The sequence below is a fragment of the Neofelis nebulosa genome, chromosome 2, assembly GCF_028018385.1.
Source record: "Neofelis nebulosa isolate mNeoNeb1 chromosome 2, mNeoNeb1.pri, whole genome shotgun sequence".
Lineage (NCBI taxonomy): Eukaryota > Metazoa > Chordata > Mammalia > Carnivora > Felidae > Neofelis > Neofelis nebulosa.
In genome coordinates, this window is record NC_080783.1 from 54,782,741 (window position 1) to 54,806,525 (window position 23,785).

Below are 23,785 nucleotides of genomic sequence, written 5' to 3' on the forward strand. Positions count from 1 at the left end.
TTTTTAGTTCTTGAAAACAGTATTTGCTATAGAACATTCTAGACTTCATCTAGAGGATTTAGTTATAAGAGTATCCGCAAAATCTTTTAAATAAAGATATGTGACACATGAGGGTCCTAAAGACAGGATTTATCTATATTTTATTATTTTTTTAAGATGTCAAGAGGAATAATTATAGTTAGAAGTTGGATTATATACCTATTATGAAGAACTTCACAAAAGGAATTGAAAAGTACATTTTATATTGCATATAGTGTGGATGAAATTACAAAGGGTATACATAGAGATTCTCGTGTTTAGATTTTTATTTTTGTATTTTTATTTATAAAGTTTGAAAGTCATTTAAAGAAACACATTGCTGGGGTTCCTGGGTGGCCCAGTTGCTAAGCATCCAATTCTTTTTTTTTTTTTTTTTCTTTTAATGTTTGTTTATTTTTTGAGAGAGAGCACAAGCAGTGGAGGGGCAAAGAGAGGAGACACAGAATCTGAAGCTGGCTCCAGGCTCTGGGCTGTCAACACAGTCTGACATGGAGCCGGAACTCATGAACCACGAGATCATGACCTGAACTGAAGGTGGCCACTTAACCGACTGCGCCAACCAGGTGCCCCAGAATCCAACTCTTAATTTTGGCTCAGGTCATGGTTTCATGGTTTGTGAGTTTGAGAGAGCCTCAGGCTCTCTGTTGACAGTGCAGAGTCTGCTTGGGATTCTTTCTCTCCCTCTCTCTCTGTCCCTTCCCTGCTTGCACTCTCTCCTGTCTCTCTCTTTCTCTCTCTGCTTCTCTCTCTCTCTCTCTCTCTATCTCTCTCTCTCAAAAAATAAACTTAAAAAAAAAAAAAAACGCATTGCTTATGAATGGCTCTTGTTTACTTGTGCACTTGTTTACTTATATGAAATCAATACAAAATTCCAGAATTTTTGAATTGTAAATGACCCTAGATTATTCTTAAAAAAAATTTTTTTTTGATATTTATGTATTATTGAGAGAGACAGCATGCAAGCAGGGGAAAGGCAGAGAAAGAGGGAGACACAGAATTTGAAGCAGGCTCCAGACGCTGAGCTGTCAGCACAGAACCCAGTGCAGGGCTCAAACCCACGAACCGTGAGATCATGACCCCAGCCAAAGTCAGACACTTAACTGACTGAGCCACCCAGGCCCCCCGATCTTTTAGACTACTCTAATAGTACCATCACCTTATTTTTATACATGAAGAAACTGGGAGAGAGCATTTTTTGATGAATGGGTAGCTGGGTTGATACTCATAAAATCCTTTTTCCTCTGTCTGCATCTCTGTACTTCTCTTTCTGTCCCTTTCTATATTTCTCTCTGTCTTGCTCACTAGCTCACTCTCAGAGAAAGCTGCTGAATTTCTTTGATATGTTTAAGATAATAGATAATAACATTTTTTTTCCATTTCTGTCCTCTTAGTACTTGAGGACATATGCATATATATTGATGTTTGCATTTATAGACATGGTGCTCAAAGAAAAGAATCATTGATGACTTAATTATGGATCTCATTTTATTTAAAAAAAAAATTTTTTTTTTAACGTTTATTTTTGAGACAGAGAGAGACAGAGCATGAACGGGGGAGGGACAGAGAGAGAGGGAGACATAGAATCGGAAGCAGGCTCCAGGCTCTGAGCTGTCAGCCCAGAGCCCGACACAGGGCTCGAACTCGCGGACCGCGAGATCGTGACCTGAGCTGAAGTCGGACGCTTAACCGACTGAGCCACCCAGGCGCCCCTGGATCTCATTTTAAATGATGTGTGATAGTTTCAAAATTGGGGAGTGAGGACAAATAGGATGGATGTATAGAAGAAACAGGATTCACCATGAGTTGAGTTGATAGTTACTGAAAATAGATGGCACAGAGAGTTCATTATACTGTTTTTTCCAGTTTTTAATATATTTGAAATTTTTCATTCTAAATGTTTACAAAAGAGAATTGCACTTTTTAAACCAATAAGTGGCACTACATTGTCACCTTGAGAATAGATTAATGCAGGATGAGTATATTAGCTTATGATCTGCTATCTTTTTTTTTTTTAATTTTTTTTTTTCAACGTTTTTTATTTATTTTTGGGACAGAGACAGAGCATGAACGGGGGAGGGGCAGAGAGAGAGGGAGACCCAGAATCGGAAACAGGCTCCAGGCTCCGAGCCATCGGCCCAGAGCCTGATGCGGGGCTCGAACTCACGGACCGCAAGATCGTGACCTGGCTGAAGTCGGACGCTTAACCGACTGCGCCACCCAGGCGCCCCTATGATCTGCTATCTTATTAAAAGTTTTCTTTTTCTCTTTGCAAGTAAAAGCACATCATAGGAATATGCAAAAACATAAATCTCTGATGCTTTAGGATTCTGTTTGTATCCCCCATCTCACAGTGCTGACTTCTGGTTTCCAAAGAGAAGACTGTTGTGTTGTGCCTTCTAGTAAGCAGCAAAACAGATGTACATGAAGAGTGAACACCCACTTCTCCTGAACATATTAGCCTTCAGTGAGCTGGCAGTGTTTCTCTCCGCCTAAATTAGGATTTGTATTTCTTGGTAAAAGCATAAATACCCATTATTTCACCAGCTGTGCATCACCACCAATTCCCACATGATTCCAGTGTCAATCCCGATGAATCCCTCTGTCCTAGTATGTGAGCATTCAAGCTCATTCCTTATCTGCTGCCTGCATCCAAATTACAATGTCTTGGAATTGATGTGGTTTTTTTTCTATGAAGTAATCCTTTTCTGTGCAGTTAAATGTTTGTAAGAGGTAGACCAGAGGATGGCCAAAACTGAGCCGAAGGCAGCCTGTTCACTCAGTGTTCTATAAATTTTATATTCTATTTCTTAGAAAGAAACATTTTGATTAATTTGAAGAGAGTGTGCACGTGCACGTGCATGACAGTTATTTTTTTTTTCACCTTACATCCCGGGAGACTGATTATTTTTTTTTTTTTTTTAGGACAGGTGCAGTTCCTGATAAGAGTTTCTTTAATTTCAGGTGTTAATTTCATGAACCAGACTAGTTTTGTTTGCATCCTGGTTCTGGTTACTAGGGCCTTTATCTTATAAATTCAAACTAGGGGAAAAAATCAGCTTTAGTATGGTTGTTCTGTGAACCCTAGTGGTCATAGGAGTCACCTGAAGTAATTGTTAAACTTCCTGTTGCAGAGCCACATACCAGCAGACTCTGATTTAGTAGGTCAGGGTGGAACTTAAGATTTCTTATTTTACTTATTTTTTTAATATTTATTTTTGGGAGACAGACAGAGCATGAGTGGGGGAGGGGCAGAGAGCGAGAGGGAGACATAGAATCCGAAGCAGGCTCCAGGTTTCAAGCTGTCAGCACAGAGCCCAATGCGGGGCTCAAACTCATGAACCGCGAGATCATGAGCTGAGCCAAATTTGGACACTTAGCCTCTTGAGCCACGCAGGCACCCCACTGTGATGTAGATAGATCTCACTGTAAGAAATACTGATCCAGGACGCTAATCTTTTAGTTTACTATTTTTCTCTGTATCATTACTCATTTTTTCAAAGAATTGGTTCTATTTATTTAGAACATAAACTAAATTTGCAAGTACTGTGGAGAAGATTGTGAAATTCCTTTCTATTTGAAAACGTAGTGATATTTTTCTCAAGTAGTATTTTCTGCTTCTTGGATTTTGATGTCTGTGTCCTTCCCCAGATTAGGAAAGTTTTTTGCTATGAATTGGTCACATAAACCTTCTGCCTCTTTTTGTCTCTTTGTCATCTTCTGGGACTCCTATGATTCAGATTCCTCTTTAATAAGTCACTGAGTTCTCTGTGTCTTGTAATCTTTTGCCTTTGTTTCTCTCCTTTTTTCTGTTTCCTTATTCTCCATAACTTTACCTTCTGTAATGCTGATACTGCTCTGCTTCATCCATCCTTGCTTTTGTGGCATCCGTTCAAGATGGCATCTCAGTTATAGCATTTTTAATTTTGGCCTGACTAGATTTTTTTTTTTTTTTAATATCCACAGAAGGGGATTCTGTGGTGTCTTCTGTGCTGTTTTCAACCCCAGCTTGTATTCTTATTATCATGGTTCTAAATTCTTGTTCAGGCATTTTACTTACATCTGTGTTAAGTCCCGGTTGTCATTTCTTCCTCTTCTTTCTTTTGGCGTGAATCCCTTCATTTTTTCATTTGGGAGGAAGAAAGAAAATTAATAAAAATTTAGAAATTAAAAAAAAAATCAAAGATCCTAGGTGTCTTTCAGCCTGCTTGTTGAAAGAAGCTTGATAGAGAAAAAAAAGGGAAAGGAGAGAAAGAAAAAGTAAAAAATGTAAAAATTAAAATAAAATGAAATAGAACAAAAAAATTTTAGTTATAAAAAATAAAGTAAAAACATTTTTTCTCTCTATCCAAGAAAGAGCAAGAAAAGAAAGAAAAAACAATTTAAGCGAAAACAGAAGCAAGGAAAATGAGCAAATAAATGAACCTGTGAACAGAATGAAACCCAAATGAAGTTACATCCAGTTTCCCCTAGAACTGTAACTATGAAGCACTCTATAGTTCATACATGGAGCAGGTGGAGTGACTTGTTCTGGTCTTCTAGGAAATGTGCTTGGAGGGCAGGGCGCAGTTGGGTGGGGCTTGGTGTAATGGCTCTGTTCTCCACTGAGTGGCACTGCTTATGCTACTGGGGTGGATCAATGTGCGCATGCTCGTGTGCACGTGTGTGTGCAGGAGAGGTGGAAATGGCTTCACCCAGCTCCCTAGTCTCTGGCATAGGAACTTCGTGCCCTCACCAACCCACAATCAAGCACCCCTCCTTTGTCTCAGGCCTCCATCCACTCCCTGCCTCCACCCCATCCATGTCCCAGCTGTCTGCCTGCCAAGCAGCACCTCCCTCCAGTATTTTATCTCAGATGGGGTTGTGTTTCAAAACCTTACACTTCAGAGACCTCTGTGGCTTGGACGCCTGCCGACTCTCTGGTGGAGGGTCTTGCTGAGCAATGGCCAGGTGCTGGCTTGCCCCAGAAAAAGTTCATGCGATCATGCAGTGACAGAGGTTCAGAGATTATGGCAAATTACAACACATAGCTGGCCCCAGGTATCGCTGCACTATGGCATCTTTGTCCCAGTACCAGCAAACGTGGCTTCTCTGTGGGGTCCACTGGGACCTTTTCCTTTGGGGAGGCCATATGGTTTCTACCAAATACTTTCCAGTCAGGGGAACCACTTCTCCCCATGTGGCACACGGACCTCTAAGGCTCTGCTGTCTGCTCCTGGGGATTTGCCGTACTTCCTCACCAGAGCACCACCAGGCACTGAACTCCAAAACTTCAGACTCTGTGCTCCACTGTTTATAGAATCCTGGTGGTATTGAAACCCTCTCCCTTCTCCCTGTCAGTGGTTTTGGGGAACAGATTACTTATTCAGTCTTCCTGTGAGTGTTTTCACTCTCTCTTTCCAGCTACTTTCAAGGGAATGCTTTTCTTGCAGGACCCCAATGCACCACACTTTCCCCCTTTTCTCTCTCTGTGTCTTCTGTCTGCGAAAACAGCTCCCTGCCCTCTACAGCTTTTCTCTCCCCCAGTTCACCTCTCTGCACTGCACTCTCTCCCCCAGTTCACCTCTCTGCACTGGCTCAAGGTATACAGGCCGTTGGGTTAATCCTCAGGTCAATTTCCTAGGTGTTCAAAATGGTTTGGTGCTGATCTAGCTGCATTTTAAGGACAAGATAAGCTCAGGGTCTCCATGCTGCTCTGCCATCTTTTTTTTTTTTTTTTAATGTTTGTTAATTTTAGAGAGACAGAGTGCAAGGAGGGGAGGGACGGGGGTGGGGGGGTGGTCATGGAATCCGAAGCAGGCTCCAGAATCTGAGCCATCATTGCAGAGCCTGATGCGGGGCTCAAACTCATGAACCATGAGATCATGACCTGAGCCGAAGTCAGATGCTTAAGACTGAGCCGTGCAAGCGCCCCTGTTCTGCCATCTTAACTCCTACTCTCCGTTAACCTTTAAAATCACTGTATGGGGGCACCTGGGTGGCTCAGTTGGTTGAGCGTCCGACATCGGCTCAGGTCATGATCTCATGGCTCGTGAGTTCAAGCCCTGCCTCAGGCTCTGTGCTAACAGCTCAGAGCCTGGAGCCTGCTTCAGATTCTGTGTCTCCCTCTCTCTCTGTTCCTCCCCCGCTCATGTGCTCGCTCTCTCAATCTCTCTCTCAAAAATAAGTAAACATTCAAAAAAAATTTTTTAAATAAAAAAAATAAAAACGAAATCACTATATGGTTTAAAAAGTATTTCGTGTATGGTAGTATATAATTAAATTTATATGATAACCGATAAAATAGGTAAGACAGGTAATAGTGTCATCAGTGTTGTGTATAGAACAGGGTTTCTCAACTTTGCACTATTGACACTTTGGGCCAGATAGATCTTTATTGTAGGGGCTGTCCTGTGTATTGTAGGGTAATTTAGCAGCATCGCTGGTCTCTACCCACTAGATGCATTAGCATTGTGCCTCCTCAGTTATGGCAGCCAAAAGTGTCTCTGGATATTGGGAAATGTTCCCTATGAAGCAGAATAACCTCCCATTGAAAATCACTGCTATAAAGAAAGAAACTGGTTCTGAGAAATTAAGCGACTTAATGAAGATCATACCTTTTGTAAGGAAAAAAGACCTTGAGCCTGTCTTTCAAATACAGTGTTTTTTTCACTACATCTGACTACATCATCTGTATAATAATTTTCAAAGGTTTCATAGTAGTAGTTCAAGCAATAAAACAATGTGACAAATAAGCAAAACCCAAGTTTTAGGTATAGGGCACAAGAGTAGACCACATTTAGACCAGTACCTGTTACCTAACTTAATTTAATGTCAGCTAATCTGCAGTATCTAATAGAAAGCATCTTACATGTTGATTCAGTATTTATTGAGCACATACTATATATGTCACATATCATTCTATGTTCTTTGGTATATAACACTGTCTTATAGAACTTAAATTTATATTGGGAAAGAGGGAGTGGAAAGCAGATAAGAAAAGGCTTTCAGGAAAGGCCTCTCTGAGATCACATTTAATGAGAGACCTTATGAAGGAGTAATTCAGGTAAAAAGAAGTTCAGATCTAGGACACAGAAGTGAAAACCCCATAGGCAGGAGCTTACTTGCCATGGTAAAGGAATAATAGGTATGTCTGTGAACAAGTTAAGGAGCCACACAAAACCATGTTTCTAGAGGGAGTTCGGGCCAAAGCATGTTCACTTAGCCCATGGAAAGGAGCTTGACATTTATTTTAAATGTTAAGATGAAATCATTGGAGGGATTTTGTAGCAGAGAACTGATTTATGTTTTTAATTTTTTTTTTTTTAATATTTATTTTTGAGAGAGATTACGAGCAGGGGAGGTGCAGAGAGAGAGGGAGACAGAATCTGAAGCAGGCTTCAGGCTCTGAGCTGTCAGTACAAGAGTCTGATGCAGGGCATGAACCTATGAGCCTTGAGATTATGACTTGAGTTGACTGAGCCATCCAGGTACCCCTGATTTATGTTTTTAAAAGATCATTGGCTATCATATGGAGAATAGGGACAAGGGAAGGACAACAAAATAGGAAAACAAGAGGCTAAGAATGGAGGCAGTAGATGTGATGAGAAGTTGTCACATTCCTGAGATTGAGCCAGTAAGACTTGCTCTTGGAAGAATCAGGTGTTTGACCTTAGCACCTCTGAAGAAGGGGAAAACTGGGAAAGAAGCAGGTTGAGAGGCTTAGAACTAGTAGCTTTGGAGACAGGTTAAATTTTAGGTGTGTAATGCTCATCCAAATGGAGATAGCTAGTAGGCAGTTGAATATCAGCATTGGATTCAGGGAAGGGGTTAAGATAAGAATATTAATGTGGGAATTACCAGCGCATGGAGGTTACTCAAAGACATGGGTAGGTGAGCTCATCCAAGCCCAAAGAGTACTGATTTAAAAAGAAAAGAGACTTTGGAAAGCTGAGCCCTGGCCATCCTAAATTTAGAGGGCAAAAAAGCAGGAGGGCCAGCAGAGGAGCTGCTATGTCTCAGGGAACTAGAGAAAAAAGGCATTTCAAGGAGGAAGTGGTTGCCTTTGTCAAATGCAACTGAGGGGCCCAGTAAGATAAAGACTGAGAATTTGGTAAGAGCAGGAAGGACAAAATCCTGACCAGAATGGATTAAAAAGAGAATGGGAAATGAGAAGGTAGAGTGAGTGTAGAGTATTTATTTAAGGGATGGTCTTGGTCTTAAGGGTTTTGGGTTTTTTTTGTTGTTTTTAATTTAATTTATACATAGTAAAATGCACCTGTCTTAAGTATATTTTGTTTTTAAATATAAGATACTGCATTTTATTTGTATGCTGGTAGAAATAATCCAGTTGGGAAGAGTGAGTTCATGATGGGAGAGAGAAGATAAGTGCAAGAGCAAGGCCTTATGTAGGCAAAAGAGGACAGAGGTAGCACTAGTGAAGGGGTTGGCTTAGATGCAGGGACTGTTTGTGTGCTATTTTAGTAGGGAGGGCAAAGCATAGGGCTGCAGAAGGAGGGAGGGTCATAGATTTGTTGGTAAGAAGATGAGAGAGTTCTCTAATTGCTTCCTAGTGAAATAAGAGGCTAGATTTTTAGAGTGAAGAGAGGGAAAGGGAGTGGGAGTTGGAGTAAAGAAAACAAATAATCGGGAGAATGATAAAATGAATTGACTAGAGAAATGTAGTAGGATTGCTGAAATTCTATTTGAGGTTATATATATTTGTATATTTTCATATAGAGAATGTGTATGTGTATGTGTGTATTTTTTTTTTAAATGTATCTTTATTTAAAAAGACAGCTGTTCACATAGTTGTTATTATCCAGCTATGTTGTACTCTGGTATAGGTATACAGTAGGCACAGAAACCCAGGTCTGAGGATTCTGCAGGGGAATCTGATGAAAGGAAGAGAGCAGGGCATGAGCATGGGTCTTGCCTTGGGAGATGGTTATATAGTCTCTGACCAAAGATAGACATGAGGACATGAGGCTCTTGAGTGCTGGAAAGTAAAACAAGCAGGCCACTGAATTGGCCAATCACATGGGGTTGTAGGAATGAGCATCCTAAAGGATGTTAATTGGAGAGTCAGGAGCTGGTGGTCAGAGAATGAGATTATTAAAGTTAAGATTTGGGGGCTGGATAGTAGTGTATGAAAATGATAAGAGTTTGCATCTGTTGGGGTAGGTGGCCAAGGTGGGGTGAGGATAGGACGGTTGGAAGTGAGGGAGAGAATCAGGGAAAGAGTTAAGAGTGCTGGGTGAATGTCTATGTGGTGGGAGCCCGTGGGAAGGCTGGCCCAGAGAGGGGCAGTGACCTTTGCCATGCTCCCTGGGTAATGGGAAGCATTGGAAGGATGTTGTCCGATAGCATGCATTGTAAAGGAGAAGTGGGTTTTGAGGGAAAGGGAGAAAAAGTGGTCGGGTAATACTTTTCTCTGAGGGTGGACAGGTTTTAGGTAGAACAAGAAAGGAAATGGAACATTCAGAGACCAGGATAAGGATATAGGATAGATACTGCTGTTGGCAGGAGTGAGCTCCAGGTTGGAATGGAAGGATTTGGGGGTTGGGGACTTCTCATCTTCACTTGAAGAAATTTTGCCTTCGAAAATTGTCATATATGTTACTTAGTTTATCTAAAGGAATTATAAAATGTAATGTAGTTTTTCAGGAACGAATTTGATCCTTAATTTACAACATGTGTGTTACAGGAATGGTTTGCAGTGTATGTGGAACTTAATCAGCAAATTGCAGCACTCTTAAATGCTGGGGATGAGGAAGATCTTGTGGAACTGAAGTCACTGCAGCAACAACTTAGTGATGTTTGCTACCGACAGGCCAGTCAGCTGGAATTTAGGCAGAATCTCTTACAAGCAGCTCTTGAATTTCATGGTGTTGCCCAAGATGTAAGTATCTACTCTGATTGCTTTTCTTTTCTTCAAATGATCTGAACACTTACACTTATCTGCACATAATTTTTGCAGGTTTGCATGTCTCCTAATTATTTTTCTGGAACAATAGAATAATTTGCTTGTGAAGAGATGATAAAAGTCTTTTTTTTTTTTTTTAATTTTCATTTTTAAGTCATTTTGCATGCACATAAACCTGTTTTGTCTAGTCTTCCAACCTAGTTGATATATTTATTTTGATTGTTTCTCTGTTTATGCTTTATAACTTAGATTGAAATGGAAGTTGCAGTACTTTTTTTTTACATTCTGCTGACCTGGATATAAATCTTTGTCTTCTTGGTGCATGCATCTATGTGTTCTGTCTTTCAGATAACATGTATTCTAATTATTCGTCCTTGTCTTTTAACAGCATAGTCTTTTTTCAAGTGTAATTGTGATAACCTCATTAGACATAAACCTCATTAATCATTAAACACTTTAGATGCTGATTACATCAGGGTTATCTCTTTGGTGTCCCTCTGCTTTAGTTGTCTCAGCAGTTGGATGGCTTATTAGGGATGTTGTGCGTAGATGTAGCACCAGCTGATGGAGCATCGATTCAGCAGACTTTAAAACTGCTTGAAGAGAAGCTGAAAAGTGTTGGTAAGCAGATTTTAAAAATGCTGAAACATAAGGGTTCTTTTTTTAGAAATATCATTACTATGGTTAGACAAGTCAACTTGTACTGAACTAATTAGAATTATTTATAGGGAACATAGGAAAAATTAGTATAAACTAGGTTTTATTCCCTTGAAGGGTGTAATACATGGTAAAATTTTTATTTTTCATTGATGTCCAATCACCCTTCCTTCATTGGGCCTTTAGCCTTTCTCCTTTACCCAGCTATATCTACAGGTGCTATGTCTTGCATATCCTATGAACAGTTATTTGTAGTGCATGCATAAACTGTAATTAGCTGTGAAGTGTTCTGTGGTAAACCTTGTATGCCCCAAACTGTGTTTTATGCAATGATTTTTGTTGTTGCTATATCCTAACCTTGTGAATACATAGTCGGTTTGGTTCTGTGCATTTGTTTCTCCAAACTGGGAATATTGCCAAGGTTACCTACTCTCCCAAGGGGAGGATGGTCCCGTTTCACTTGACACCAAGGCCTTTTAACATTTTACTACAGTAGGAAGGAAATACAGTGAATTTCCCTAGGTCATGATGGAGAGAAGATAGTAGATGTGCGAATGGGAAGGGAGGGTTATATTGAGGGGGATAGGATAGCAAAGGGGGATGGAGGCAAGGAAGCAGAAACCTGAGACAGAGATTTAGTCGAAAATGATGACATACCATTGAACCAGATTAATTAGTGAAAAGGATTTGAGGGAATGGGTTTGAAAAATCATGTTTGTATGGGCATTTTACTTGTTTGCAGTCTTTGTTATTTTAACACATGACAGGCATAATACATATTTTTTATCTAATATGCCCAATGCACTTCATTTCAAAGTGTCAGAAGCTTTCTGGAATCATATTTTTCCTTTAAAAAAGAAAAAAAAAAGAATTCCTCTATGCTTGTCTAGTTTGGAGTACTGTAAATCTACCCTAAATGTTGCTTCTTGTTTGGTATAAGCTGGACGATGCCTGTACTCAAAACATTCAGCATCCTTTTTTCACAGTGATCATACATTGCTTGAATGCTTTGAAGTCTTGTAACTCTTCTACATTTTTTTGAACAAAATGTTTGCTGTTTTCTCCTAAAAATTGGACTACGTAAAAGCAAAAAGGAAACAAATTGAAAAATCTTACTATAACCAAGATAGAAATTCTCACACTTACTTCCTGCTTTCAATTTTGAGAAATAATCGGAAATTCTCTTTATGGAGAATTTGGCATGAGAAGGACCTCCAATTTGAACCACTATTAAAAGGGGTTTATTGCTTGAAGTGTTCAGAGACCTCCACCCCAAGGTAGTTTAATGCACAAAGCTGTTCCACTTGGAATCCAAGTACAATTGAGAGGATTTACTTGAGGGAGGGCAAGTGCCTCTTTTGTTTAAGAGATTAAATCTAGGAACTTTTTTTTTAGATGTAGGATTACAAGGTTTGCGTGAAAAAGGTCAAGGACTTCTGGATCAGATCTCCAATCAGGCATCCTGGGCCTATGGAAAGGATGTCACCATTGAAAATAAAGAAAATGTGGACCACATACAAGGAGTGATGGAAGATATGCAGCTTAGGAAACAAAGGCAAAGTTTGACTATTAATGTTAATTTTTGCTAAAATAACATAATATTAAAATAACTGATATAATTTATATTTTCCATACAGAGTATAAGTTCTCACCTGTGATATAGTAGGCATGTGTTAGGTTTTGGTGAATGGAATTATTCTGTGTAATTGTACTAACAACAACAGTTTGTTCAATTAATGCTACCTTTTCCCTTTTTACCCACTGGTGAAATTTCACTTACACCCAAGTACTTCACATTCCATATCTTCACGGTAGCCTGTGACTCTTCTGTCCTTTAAGAAAACCCTTTTTGGAGGGGTGCCTGGGTGATGCAGTCGGTTAAGCATCTGACTTCGGCTTAGGTAATGATCTCACGGCTCGTGAGTTCAAGCCCCACGTTGGGCTCTGTGCTGACAGCTCGGAGCCTGGAGCCTGCTTTGGATTCTGTGTCTGCCTCTCTCTGCCCCTCTCCTGCTTGTGCTCTGTCTCTGAAAAATGGATAAATGTTAACAATATTAAAAAAGAAAAGAAAACGCTTTTTGGAGAACTTGGCTCTTTTCCATTTTCATTTAGTTTAGAGATGCTCTTAAGTGTGTCATCTGCATTGATCAGCTTCTTCGTTTGAACTGAGTCACAAATTGTCACACATCCATTGTACTCATTTGCTGTGAAAGAATAGACAATAGATTCTGGGTAAGAGGCTATTTAGTTTTCTTTGATATACAGCGAGGAAATTTTTTTTATTTATTTATTTATTTTATTTATTTTATTTATTTATTTATTTTAATATATGAAGTTTATTGTCAAATTGGTTTCCATACAACACCCAGTGCTCATCCCAAAAGGTGCCCTCCTCAATGCCCATCACCCACCCTTCCCTCCCTCCCACCCCCCATCAACCCTCAGTTTGTTCTCAGTTATACAGCGAGGAATTTAAAGGATTCTTTGAAAATTCAATTTGCAGTAGTAACTGGAGAGCATTACAAAGTAGAAGGTTAAATATATGAAAGTACATACAGTGTAGCATGGTTGTATGAAATGTTGGCACACTTAGAAATTTTAACATCATCAGTGAAACCTCACAGAACACATCACTACATCACGCAGAAAATATGCATTAGGCAGAAATTCCTTCTAGCCTAGTATCTGCAAACTTACCATTTCATTATTTATTCTAATCACAAAGTAACTCTGTTCTTACTAAAGCCAACTGCCTCATGTTTTCCCCTTCCACTCTCATTCTCTACTCTGATCTCTGCCTCTCATTTAAATCCTTAAATCTCTCCTATTAAGAAAAAAATTATACACATGCATATACTGTCCTCTTCAACCGCTTCATTGTCATCTAGCCCTAGAGTTCTCCTTGTTGAAAGCTTAGTCATTTGAAGGTCTAATCTGCACTCATGCTACTTTCTCACTGACTGTCATTTACTTTTTAGCCCTCCCCAGTCTCACTGCTACCCTCACCATTTCACTGAACTTCTTCTCATTGATGTCACCAGTGACTTTGTAATTGCCGTATTGAGTAAATGCCTGATCTGGCTCAAAATCCGGGGAATATTTTTGGTCTTAACATAGCTTGATCACACTGAATAGCATTGGACACCACTGACTTACTTTCTTCTTGAAACACTCTGACAACTTTGTCTTCTTTTGAAAACACCCTCATCCTGGCACTCTGTCTTCTCAGTTTTCTTCGCTGATTTCTTGTTCTGTCACTAATTTCACTGCTTTCAGGGTTTGAGGCCAAATCCTCTTCTCATTCTGTGTGTTCTCCCTGGACAGTCTTACTACTTTAATGACTTTATGTGATTGTAACTAAGTATTTATGGTTCTGACCCCACCCCTGCCCTTGCTTTAGACCCGTAATCCCACTTGCCTACTTAGTATCTCCAGGTATTTTCCCCCATACATTCCTCAGACCTAGTATGTTCAGATAATGTACTCTTGTCTTTTAATTTTCCAGGTAAAGTTACCATCAGCTACCAAATTTAGGATTTATCCTAAAATCCATACTCTTCCTCATCTCTTATAGCCTAGTTAAATGTCTTAAATTCTACTTTCTCTGAATCCTGAATGTTTTCTACTTAAGATCTTCTCTCTTATCTGCCTCTGGCCTTGTTCTTCTCTAGTCTGTTGTACGTGACAGTAAATCTTTGTAAAGTGCATATCTAATCATAAAACCCCACTCAGTGACTTCCTTTTTTCTCACATGAAGTTCTGTCTCCTTGAAATAGTGTGGGAGACCCTTCATAATTAAATCCTGCATAATCTTATTTCCTGCAACTTTCTCATATAAACACAGTTGTTTTTACTTTCCTGAATGCACTGTGCTGTTTCATGAATCTGTGACTTAGAATACTTCTTTCTTCATTTTCTGGCTGATGGACTCCTGCTTATTCTTCATGACTCAGGGATCCTTATTTTTGGAAGGCTTTTCTTTTAGATTTCTAAGGCATGTTTGGTCACTTGTTCCTCCCTCTCCCATAGAACTCTTTACGTAGCTCCACAGTAGCACTTACCATACTGATTCTTTAGAAGTCCACCTCCCCAAATGCGACCAACTTAATAGTTTAGACCATGTCTTACATTTTCCAGGCACATTATCCAAGACCTGAAAGCGTGTATTAAGTATATCTGTGATAGCGTTTTCATCATTACAGTGCCTTACATTGTTGTTTAGCTTCAGATTTTAAACAATTCTTACCATAATCGCTTCCTTTTAGTCCCTTGTAGAGTTTCCTTTAACTAAGGTCATTTTAGTAATATGGGCTTTCATAAAGGAGGTCCTTATAAAAAATAGCCTTGTGACCATGGTTTCTGTATTGTTATTCAGCTTGCTGGAGAACATTGACTGTAGCAGAGCCCAGTGCCTCCTGGGTAACTGGTTATTGGTGTTTGGCATTGTAGTGAATTTGAATTCTCCCTTCTGTCTAAAGTAACACAGAATTGCATGGGTATGAAGGGAATGGATCAGAGCTGAGTTAGGTCAAGTCACCTTGAAAGCTTAATCTGTATATTAGATAGGGCAAACCACACTAACATTTAAAAATACTTAGGGCACCTGGGTGGCTCAGTCCGTTAAGCATCCGACTTCGGCTCAGGTAATGATCTTGCGGTTTGTGAGTTTGAGCCCCACATCAGGCCCTGTGCTGAGAGCTCAGAGCCTGGAGCCTGCTTCAGATTTCTACATTTCCCTCTCTCTCTCTGCCCCTCCACCATGCAAGCTCTCTCTTTCTCTCAAAAATAAATATTAAAATAAGTAAATAAAATGTAAAAATACTCTGAATTGTATTTCTCTACACCCAGAGATCAATAGAGCTTTATTTCTTCTTTGGAAAACAGATGGGAGTGTTTTTTGTTTTGTTTTGTTTTTTATTTAGAATTAGATAGTGCTTTGGGTAATATAATGAAAAATGTTAACATTTTTGTCTTATTTCATTGGAGCATCATCTTCAAAATTAGTATTTGAGAAGGTTTACACTTTTTTTGAAGTTTTTAAATTTATTTTGTGGGAGGTGGGGGAGAGAGAGAGAGAGAGAGAGAGAGAGAGATCATGAGTCAGGGAGGGGCAGAGAGAGAGGGAGAGAGAGAATCCCAAGCAGGTTCTACGCTGTCAGTGCAGAGTCCGATGTAGGGCTCAAACTCACAAACCATGAGACCATGTATGACCTGAGCAGAAATCAAGAATCAGACCCTCAACTGACTGAGCCACCCAGGCACCCTGATAAACTTTAAATCTTATCTTTGAGGCTTGTTTAATGCTAACTGGCAGTGGAGATTTCTTTGGATTTTAGTATACCACTATGTTTGTGCTTTGCTTCAGTATTTTGCAGAATCCATTCTATCCTCGAGAGTGTGTGATTAGGTATCGTTCAGGTGTCTTGAGGGTTTTGAAGTATTTTGATGTAACATAGATATCCTTAAAATTCTTACAAATCAGTACAGAATAGTTGAAGTCTCCATGGTGTGGAAGATTAAGTATTTTAATATACTATAAAATATGTGTGCCAGATGGTGATGTTATAATAGTTATTAACGAAACTGAAATGGTGTCTTAAATTTATGTTTGGGTTTATTAGATGTGAAGACATGGTAGACGTGCGAAGGTTAAAGATGCTTCAGATGGTGCAGTTGTTTAAATGTGAAGAAGATGCTGCCCAGGTAAAGATCAATCAGGCACATGATGTAGTTGTCTTCTCTTAAAATGTTGATTTCACCTATTAAAAAAGTGTATTTTTCATGGTCCAAGAAAGTAAATGCATTAAGTCAAGTTCTAGCTTATCTTGTTAAAATAATAAAGTGGTTTTTTTTCTTTTCAGTTACCATACTGGTCTTATTTGGCTTATCTTCTCAATGAAATTCTCCATTTAACTAGAAATTGGGATTATTTATTATTACTGTTGACTTTCTTGTGAGTTACATGCCAGGATTAAGGCTGGTTTAGCACGTTGCTTTTTAACCTGCAAGAGGGTTTTTTTTCAACTAGATAAACAATGTTATCTCCATGTAGATAGCATCACAGAACATGGAAGATCTATATTACATAAACTCACGATCTTCTAATAATACAAATCATAGGATATTGATTTTATATTTTATTTTTTAAATGTTTATTTATCTATCTATTTATTTATTTTTGAGAAAGAGAGCAAGAGAGAGAGAGAGAATCCCAAGCAGGCTCTGTGTTGTCAGACGCAAAACCTGACGTGGGACTTGATCTTATGACCTGTGAGATCATGATCTGAGCCGAAATCAAAAGCTGGATACTTAATTTACTGAGCCACCTAGGCACCCCCACATGATACTAAAAGAATGCTTCTCTTGGGGCACCTGGTTGGCTCAGTTGGTTGAGCATCCAACTTCAGCTCAGGTCATGATCTCATGGTTCATGACTTCAAGCCCTACAGTTGGGCTCACTGTTGTCAACACAGAGCCCTCTTTGGATCTTCTGTCCCCCTCTTTCCACCCCCCCCCCCCCCCCCCCCCCCCCCCCCCCCCCCCCCCCCCCCCCCGTGCCCCCTCTTGTGCTTTCTCAAAAATAAACACTTTTTTAAAAAATAAAAGAGTGCTTCTTTTTATTTTATTTTATTTTATTTTATTTTTTTTTTCAACGTTTTTTATTTATTTTTGGACAGAGAGAGACAGAGCATGAACGGGGGAGGGGCAGAGAGAGAGGGAGACACAGAATCGGAAACAGGCTCCAGGCTCCGAGCCATCAGCCCAGAGCCTGACGCGGGGCTCGAACTCACGGACCGCGAGATCGTGACCTGGCTGAAGTCGGACGCTTAACCGACTGCGCCACCCAGGCGCCCCGGGAGTGCTTCTTTTTAATACATCTTGTTAGATTTTACAGATTTTGACGGGGAGGAGAGGTCATTAATTCATTTAGCTTGGCATTGAATGAAATGAGCTATTAAGAAGTTAGGTTATAACTAGTGGGTTAATTAATCACATGGTAGTAATTTTTCTTTTTATAAATACGTTTTGATATAATAAGAGTTATGAATCGAGCTTCATTGTTCTTTATTTTTATTTAGGCAGTAGAATGGCTAAGTGAACTTCTGGATGCCCTGCTTAAGACCCACATCAGATTGGGTGATGATGCTCAGGAAACAAAAGTTTTACTGGAAAAGCATAGAAAATTTGTTGATGTTGCACAGGTGCAGAACTGGTTATCTTCCTTTTCTACAAGCTCAGTGTTTGAATAGCTTTCTGCATGATTATAATGTAACTTAACCCTCCAAGTCCAAGAAGGTTAGTCATGTTATTTCAGAAATATCACAGAACTAAGAAAAGTGTCAGCTGGTACATCAAAACTAGCCTGCATAAACTTGAGAGGGTTTATGTTCTCCTGAATACAGGTTCTGTATATGCTCCTTCTGATTTATATGTTATATGAATGCTGTTATATACTATGTCATTATATATACTGTGTTACATACTATGCCATTTTTAGGCAATCCAACTGCTCACTCACTAAAGTTAATAAGAAATATGTGTTAATATCAGTAAAGTAGAAGTCCCAGTTTTTTCGTCTCCTCAGTATTAGTATAACAATATAAACTCTCTCTGTGTGTGTGTGTGTGTGTGTGTGTGTGTGAGAGAGAGAGAGAGAGAGAGAAGTATCTTAATTTATTTTCCCTAATAATTGAGCTCTCAGTGAACAGTTGTGGTTTCCTGTGTGGGATATAAAGTGCCCTATAAAGCGTCCATTTTCACCCACTTGTTGGTTAGTGAATGAGCAGACATTCTTTTTGGCCAGTGGAATCAAGTAGACTGAGATGGGGAAAACAGAATAAGAGAATAAAACCTAACAAGGAAGAAACTTACTAAAAAGTATTGCTTTCCTATCTTTTATTATGCATGCAGTTAATTTATAGTAGTAAGTGCCAGTGGAGTCATTCCGCATTGATTTCTGGTAGTGTTACTCATTTGCAACCACAGTCCTCCTGTACACTTTTCCATCTCTCTTTTCAGAATTCTTTTATTGTAATTTCATGTATACTTTTTTTTTGTTTTTAGAGCACTTACGACTATGGAAGACAGTTGCTACAGGCTACAGTTGTGTTGTGCCAATCTCTGCGCTGCACGTCTCGATCATCTGGGGACACGCTTCCTCGACTGAACAGAGTATGGAAACAGTTTACGATAGCCTCTGAAGAGAGAGTACATAGGCTGGAGATGGCTATTGCCTTTCACTCAAATGCCGAAAAGGTTTGCTTTTTTAAAAAATGTAGTCTCAGTAGTATTTATTGCCTGTCTTTAAATATATTACTTTTAATATTATAATTATGTAGTTCGCTTGGTTTTTTTTCTTATTGCAACTCCTATTAATCCTATGTTTAAAGTTTGTTTAGATGTAATGTATTCTTAGAGAGTTCAGATGAAATCCTCTTAGTAATCCATACTAGTGCTGGCATACTGTGCTTGGAGAAATCCAAAACCATCCAGGAGTCCTCTCTCAACAGTGCTTCTCTTCTCTCCAGACCTGACGCCCAGAATGTGCTCTCTATATTTAGGGTGGCACAACTCCCATCTCTTTCGTTACGCAAGGAAAGGAAACTTTGCCTCTGCATCTACTACTAATTGTCATAACATTTTTAAAAGAGCACTTAGTAATTTTATAATGTTTACACTAGAGACTACCCAACTCAGAGTAAGGATAAAAATAAAACTTTTTTTCATGTGTTATATTTAAAGATTCATTCTGGAATTTATTATTTAATGAATTCATTAGTCCCAGAAACCAAAAATGAAATGTGTAGTGTTATTTGGGCAGATTTTCAGCAGAGCCCTTTTCGGAACTCTGCACAGAGAAAATTTATAGCACCCAACCAACCCTTACATTTCTACTCTGAGGAGGAGCTTCGTTATGTAGTTAACTTTGTTGTGATCTCGCACATTGAAAGTTTATGTGTGGGGGATGTTCAATATAATGAAATATGAGAAACCTAAATGTAAGTGTGATAGCCTAGTCTATAGAATAGAAGAGATATTATCAGGAATTAGATAGTTTCTGTCTTGTTACGCAGTACATCTGTTGGGAAGTGTTCATAGTTAACTCTTCCTGAGCTGGTCACTGAACTCCACAGGTCAGTATTTTGGTTTAAAATAGGCCTAATGATGATAAATGTGAAAGTATACATAAAATGGCTTAATTTGTTTATCTACTGATTGTTTTAATGAAAAGTTTTTATTGAAGTATATTAACATAGAAAAATATACAGATCATAAATGTTCAGTGAATTTGTTGAATTCAGTCTGTTCGATGAATTTTCATGAAGTGAACATGACTGTGTGATCAGCTCAGTATTCAAACAACAGAACATTACCAGTACCCCAGAAGCTCTCCCACCCTCTTTAGTCACATTGCTCCTTCTGTCCCTCCCTCCTATCTAAGAGGCCCAATTCCTAACACTACTGATAGCTTTTTTAAAAATTAATTAATTAATTAATTAATTGCAATTCAAGTTAGTTAACATACAGTGTAGTATTGGTTTCAGGAGTAGAACCCAGTGATTCATCTCTTACGTATAAAACCCAGTGCTTATCCCAACAAGTGACCTCCTTAATACCCATTGCCCATTTAGCCCTTCCCCCCACCCTCAATTTGGGAAAGAGGGAGTGGAGAGCAGGTAAGACAAGTCTTCCAGGAAAGGCCTCTCTGAGGAGATCACATTTAATCAGAGACCTTGAAATGATATGAAGGGGTAATTCAGGCAAAAGGAAGCTCATCAACCCTTAGTTTGTTCTGTATTTATGAGTCTTTTATGGTTTGCTTTTCTCTCTGTTTTTATCTTATTTTTCCTTCCCTTCCCCTACATTCATCTGTGTGTTTCTTAAGTTCTACATATGATACTGTTTTTAAAATGTATCTGTGAGGCCACTCTGGAATACAGTATGAAGGTTCTTCAAAAAGTTAAAAAATAGAACTACCCCTATGATCCAGCAATTGTACAACTAGCTATTTACCCGGAGAATTTAAAAACACTTATCCAAAGGGATACATACACCCTGATATTTATAGCAGCGTTATCTACAATAGCCAAACTATGGAAGTAGTCCAAGCGTCCATCCATAGATGAATGGATAAAGAAGGCATGGCATATCTACACAATGGAATATTACTCAGCCATAAAAAAGAACGAAATCTTGCCATTTGTAACCACATGGATGGAGTTAGAGAGTTTAATGCTAAGCGAAATAAGAGAAAGACAGATACCATATGATTTCATTCATATGTGGAATTTAGGAAACAAAATAATGAGGAAAGGGGGAAAAAAGGAGAGAGAGGCAAACCAAGAAACAGACTCTTAACTATAGAGAACAAACTGAAGGTTACTGGAAGGGAGGTAGGTAGGGGATTAGTTAAACAGATGATGGGGATTAAGGAATGCACTTGTGATGAGCACAGGGTATTATATGGAAGGGTTGAATCACTATATTGTACACCTGAAACTAATATTACACTGTATGTTAACTAACTGGAATTTAAAGAAACACTTTAAAAAATAAACTGTTTCTGCAAGGACATTTTAAGGTCTAGACTTCTCATAAGAGGTCCTATAAGAATGTAAATTGTTGAGAGTTTTTTGCATAGAAAATTACTGTTCTTTTCCTTCTGCTGTTACCTGGCCTTTTTTTCTTATCATGCCTGTAATAAGCTCAATTATAGGTTATTTACTGTTCAAACCTTTGTAAAGCTTTTTGTTATCAGATGGTATTTTCTTCTTGACTGTGTTTTATTTTATACCAATATGCATAAATATAACTCTAAGTAACTTATATAGTATAATGACTGAGAAGATACTTAAATTGAATCTAGAACTTCTTATAAGGCTCTTTATGAGTAATGCTGAAATGAACAGATTGGATTAAGTAAAATACAATGCAAAAAAAGTTGCAAAAATAAATACTTCTCATTTCCCCCATATTTTATGTTTATTTTTCTTATAATCTAGTGTGCCTCTACAGCACATCTCAATTTGGACTAGCTGCTTTTCAAGTGTCACAAGACACATGTGGCTGGTTGCTACTATGTTGATCAGTGTGGGTCAGTACCTTTAGACTTAGCTATTATAAATTACAGCATTTTCTTTCTTCCTTTCTTCCTTCCTCTCTTCCCCTTTCCTCACCTTTCTAAATTTAAATGGTAATAGTTAAGGAAAAAGTAATATTTTATCAAGGACTATAGAACTTCCTATATGTGAATTATAGTTTTAACAGTTTACATCAGGTAAGTCAGCAGGTCAATTTTTAAAATAACTGTAGTGTCTGTCTAGGTCATCCCATCAGTTCTGTGTTTGTATACTTGAGTATATGTGGTTTTGCATTTATATTTTGTTTCATTTTTGTAAAGTTTTTTTTTTTTTTTAAGTTTATTTATTTATTTTGAGAAGAGGGCAAGGGAGGGACAGAGAATGGGAGAGAGAATCCCAAGCAGGCCCTGTGCTGTTAGTGCAGAGCCTGACACAGGGCTCAATATCATGAACTGTGAGATCATGACCTGAGCCAAAATTAAGAGTCGGATGCTTAACCAGTTGAGCCACCCAGGCTTCCCTCTTTCGTTTTTTAAGTCTGTAAGCTGTTTGAGATCAAAATCTATATCTCAGTCCCATCCCAAGCTGCTAAATAAACATTTAGTACAATAAATACTTAATGAATGAAGGAATACTTTGTAAGTGCAGTTTGAACTTACTTTCCAAATAGTAGTTTAGTATTATTTTTTCTTGGAAATCACTGTAGACCTTTTGTATTCTCATTATATATTATTAGTAAGGATTATGTATTTCATTTTGTTAGGATTTTTTGAGCCAGTTTCACCAGTAATCAATCTTGTATAAGGGTGTGTACATGAAGATGCTAAGAACAAAACAAAAATACCTTCAATCTACTGAATTTACATGAGCTTCATTGCCTTTCTATATTTCTTGATTGATGACACCATTTTATTTGTTGCAGATTTTGCAAGACTGTCCAGAAGAGCCCGAAGCTATTAATGATGAGGAGCAGTTTGATGAAATTGAAGCGGTTGGGAAATCCCTTTTGGATAGATTAACTGTTCCTGTAGTTTATCCTGATGGGTATGGTACATGTTCTTATAATCTTGTCTTTTTATTGGTGAGGTCTTAAAGTGAAATCATCAAGAGAGGAAAATCTGTTTCTTAAAAAGCCAAGTAAATTAGCTTTGGTTCACATCTTCAGTTCCTACAATAAATTAGTTTGTAATGAAAAGAAATGCAAACTCAACTGTTAGCAAAAGTGGGTTTGGTACTTGCTGCTATCAATGTGCTTCTTGACAGCTTGTTGTAGAAGAAAGATCATTGATGAGGTTGATACTCCTGGGTTCTAGCCTTGGCTGTGATGATAGGGAGTAGGGTGACTTTGGGCTTCATCCAGGGAAGGAAAGGGGAGTGGAGGGGTGTAATGTATAGTGAGCTTATAATTTATCAAACACTAAGTTAAGCACTTCATTTCACTATTTTTGACCAAACAGTGCTAGACCAGTGTGATTATTCCTGATTTACAGATGTAGAAACTGAAGCTCAGAAAGATTAAGTGAGGTGCTCAGGATTTCACAGCTTATAAGTGGAATTGGAATACACTGTCAAGTCTGTGTGGCTCCAAACCCATTCTCTTTCCAATATGCTGTATGGATTCGTAATTTCTTCATTTGTAAAACGATGGGGTCCTGATTCCCACATTCCTTTTACATTTCAAAAGATGATAGTAAAAGTAAGAAGTAATCTCATGCAAATAAATGGGCCAGTAAATGAATCTGAAGGAGCTTCATCCCTGAGGATCTTAGACCTCAGTGAAAATAGTTTAGAAGTAATCCAGAGGATATTTAATTCAAATGACAGAGAAGCCAAGTCACTGGATACATCTATCTTACATTGTAGAATAGCATACTGGATAGGATTGTGGCCTCTGGACTCAGATTTCTTAGGTTTAAATCTCAACTCTACCACTTAGTAGCTGTAACACCTTGGGCAAGCCACTCAACCTTTCTGTGCCTCAATCCTGTCATCTAAAAAGTAGGGATATAAAATAGGGATATATTATTCATACCTCCTCAGGTTACAGGGCCAGGGGAATTATGTGAGCTGAATGTATATAAATTACTTGAATCTGATACATAGTAAG

The 23,785-nt window shown here is 38.6% G+C and overlaps 1 protein-coding gene across 7 annotated transcripts in view; it reads left to right on the forward strand.

Moving 5' to 3' along the window:
• The window catches only part of SESTD1 (SEC14 and spectrin domain containing 1), a 149,956-nt gene that overhangs the window by 117,306 nt on the left and 8,865 nt on the right, over positions 1-23,785 (forward strand). For 6 of the 7 annotated variants that reach the window (XR_009256963.1, XR_009256962.1, XM_058712651.1 and 3 more), the window contains 7 exons: positions 9,722-9,916; positions 10,447-10,561; positions 11,993-12,152; positions 16,219-16,300; positions 17,677-17,799; positions 18,662-18,853; positions 22,601-22,722. Coding sequence is in view for 5 of the 7 variants with exons in the window: in XM_058712651.1 (XP_058568634.1) it covers positions 9,722-9,916; positions 10,447-10,561; positions 11,993-12,152; positions 16,219-16,300; positions 17,677-17,799; positions 18,662-18,853; positions 22,601-22,722 (989 nt within the window). In the remaining 2 variants the exon portion in view is untranslated. Of the gene's footprint in view, positions 1-9,721; positions 9,917-10,446; positions 10,562-11,992; positions 12,153-16,218; positions 16,301-17,676; positions 17,894-18,661; positions 18,854-22,600; positions 22,723-23,785 lie in introns of those variants that run through there. The other variant, XM_058712695.1, reaches the window with a different exon arrangement.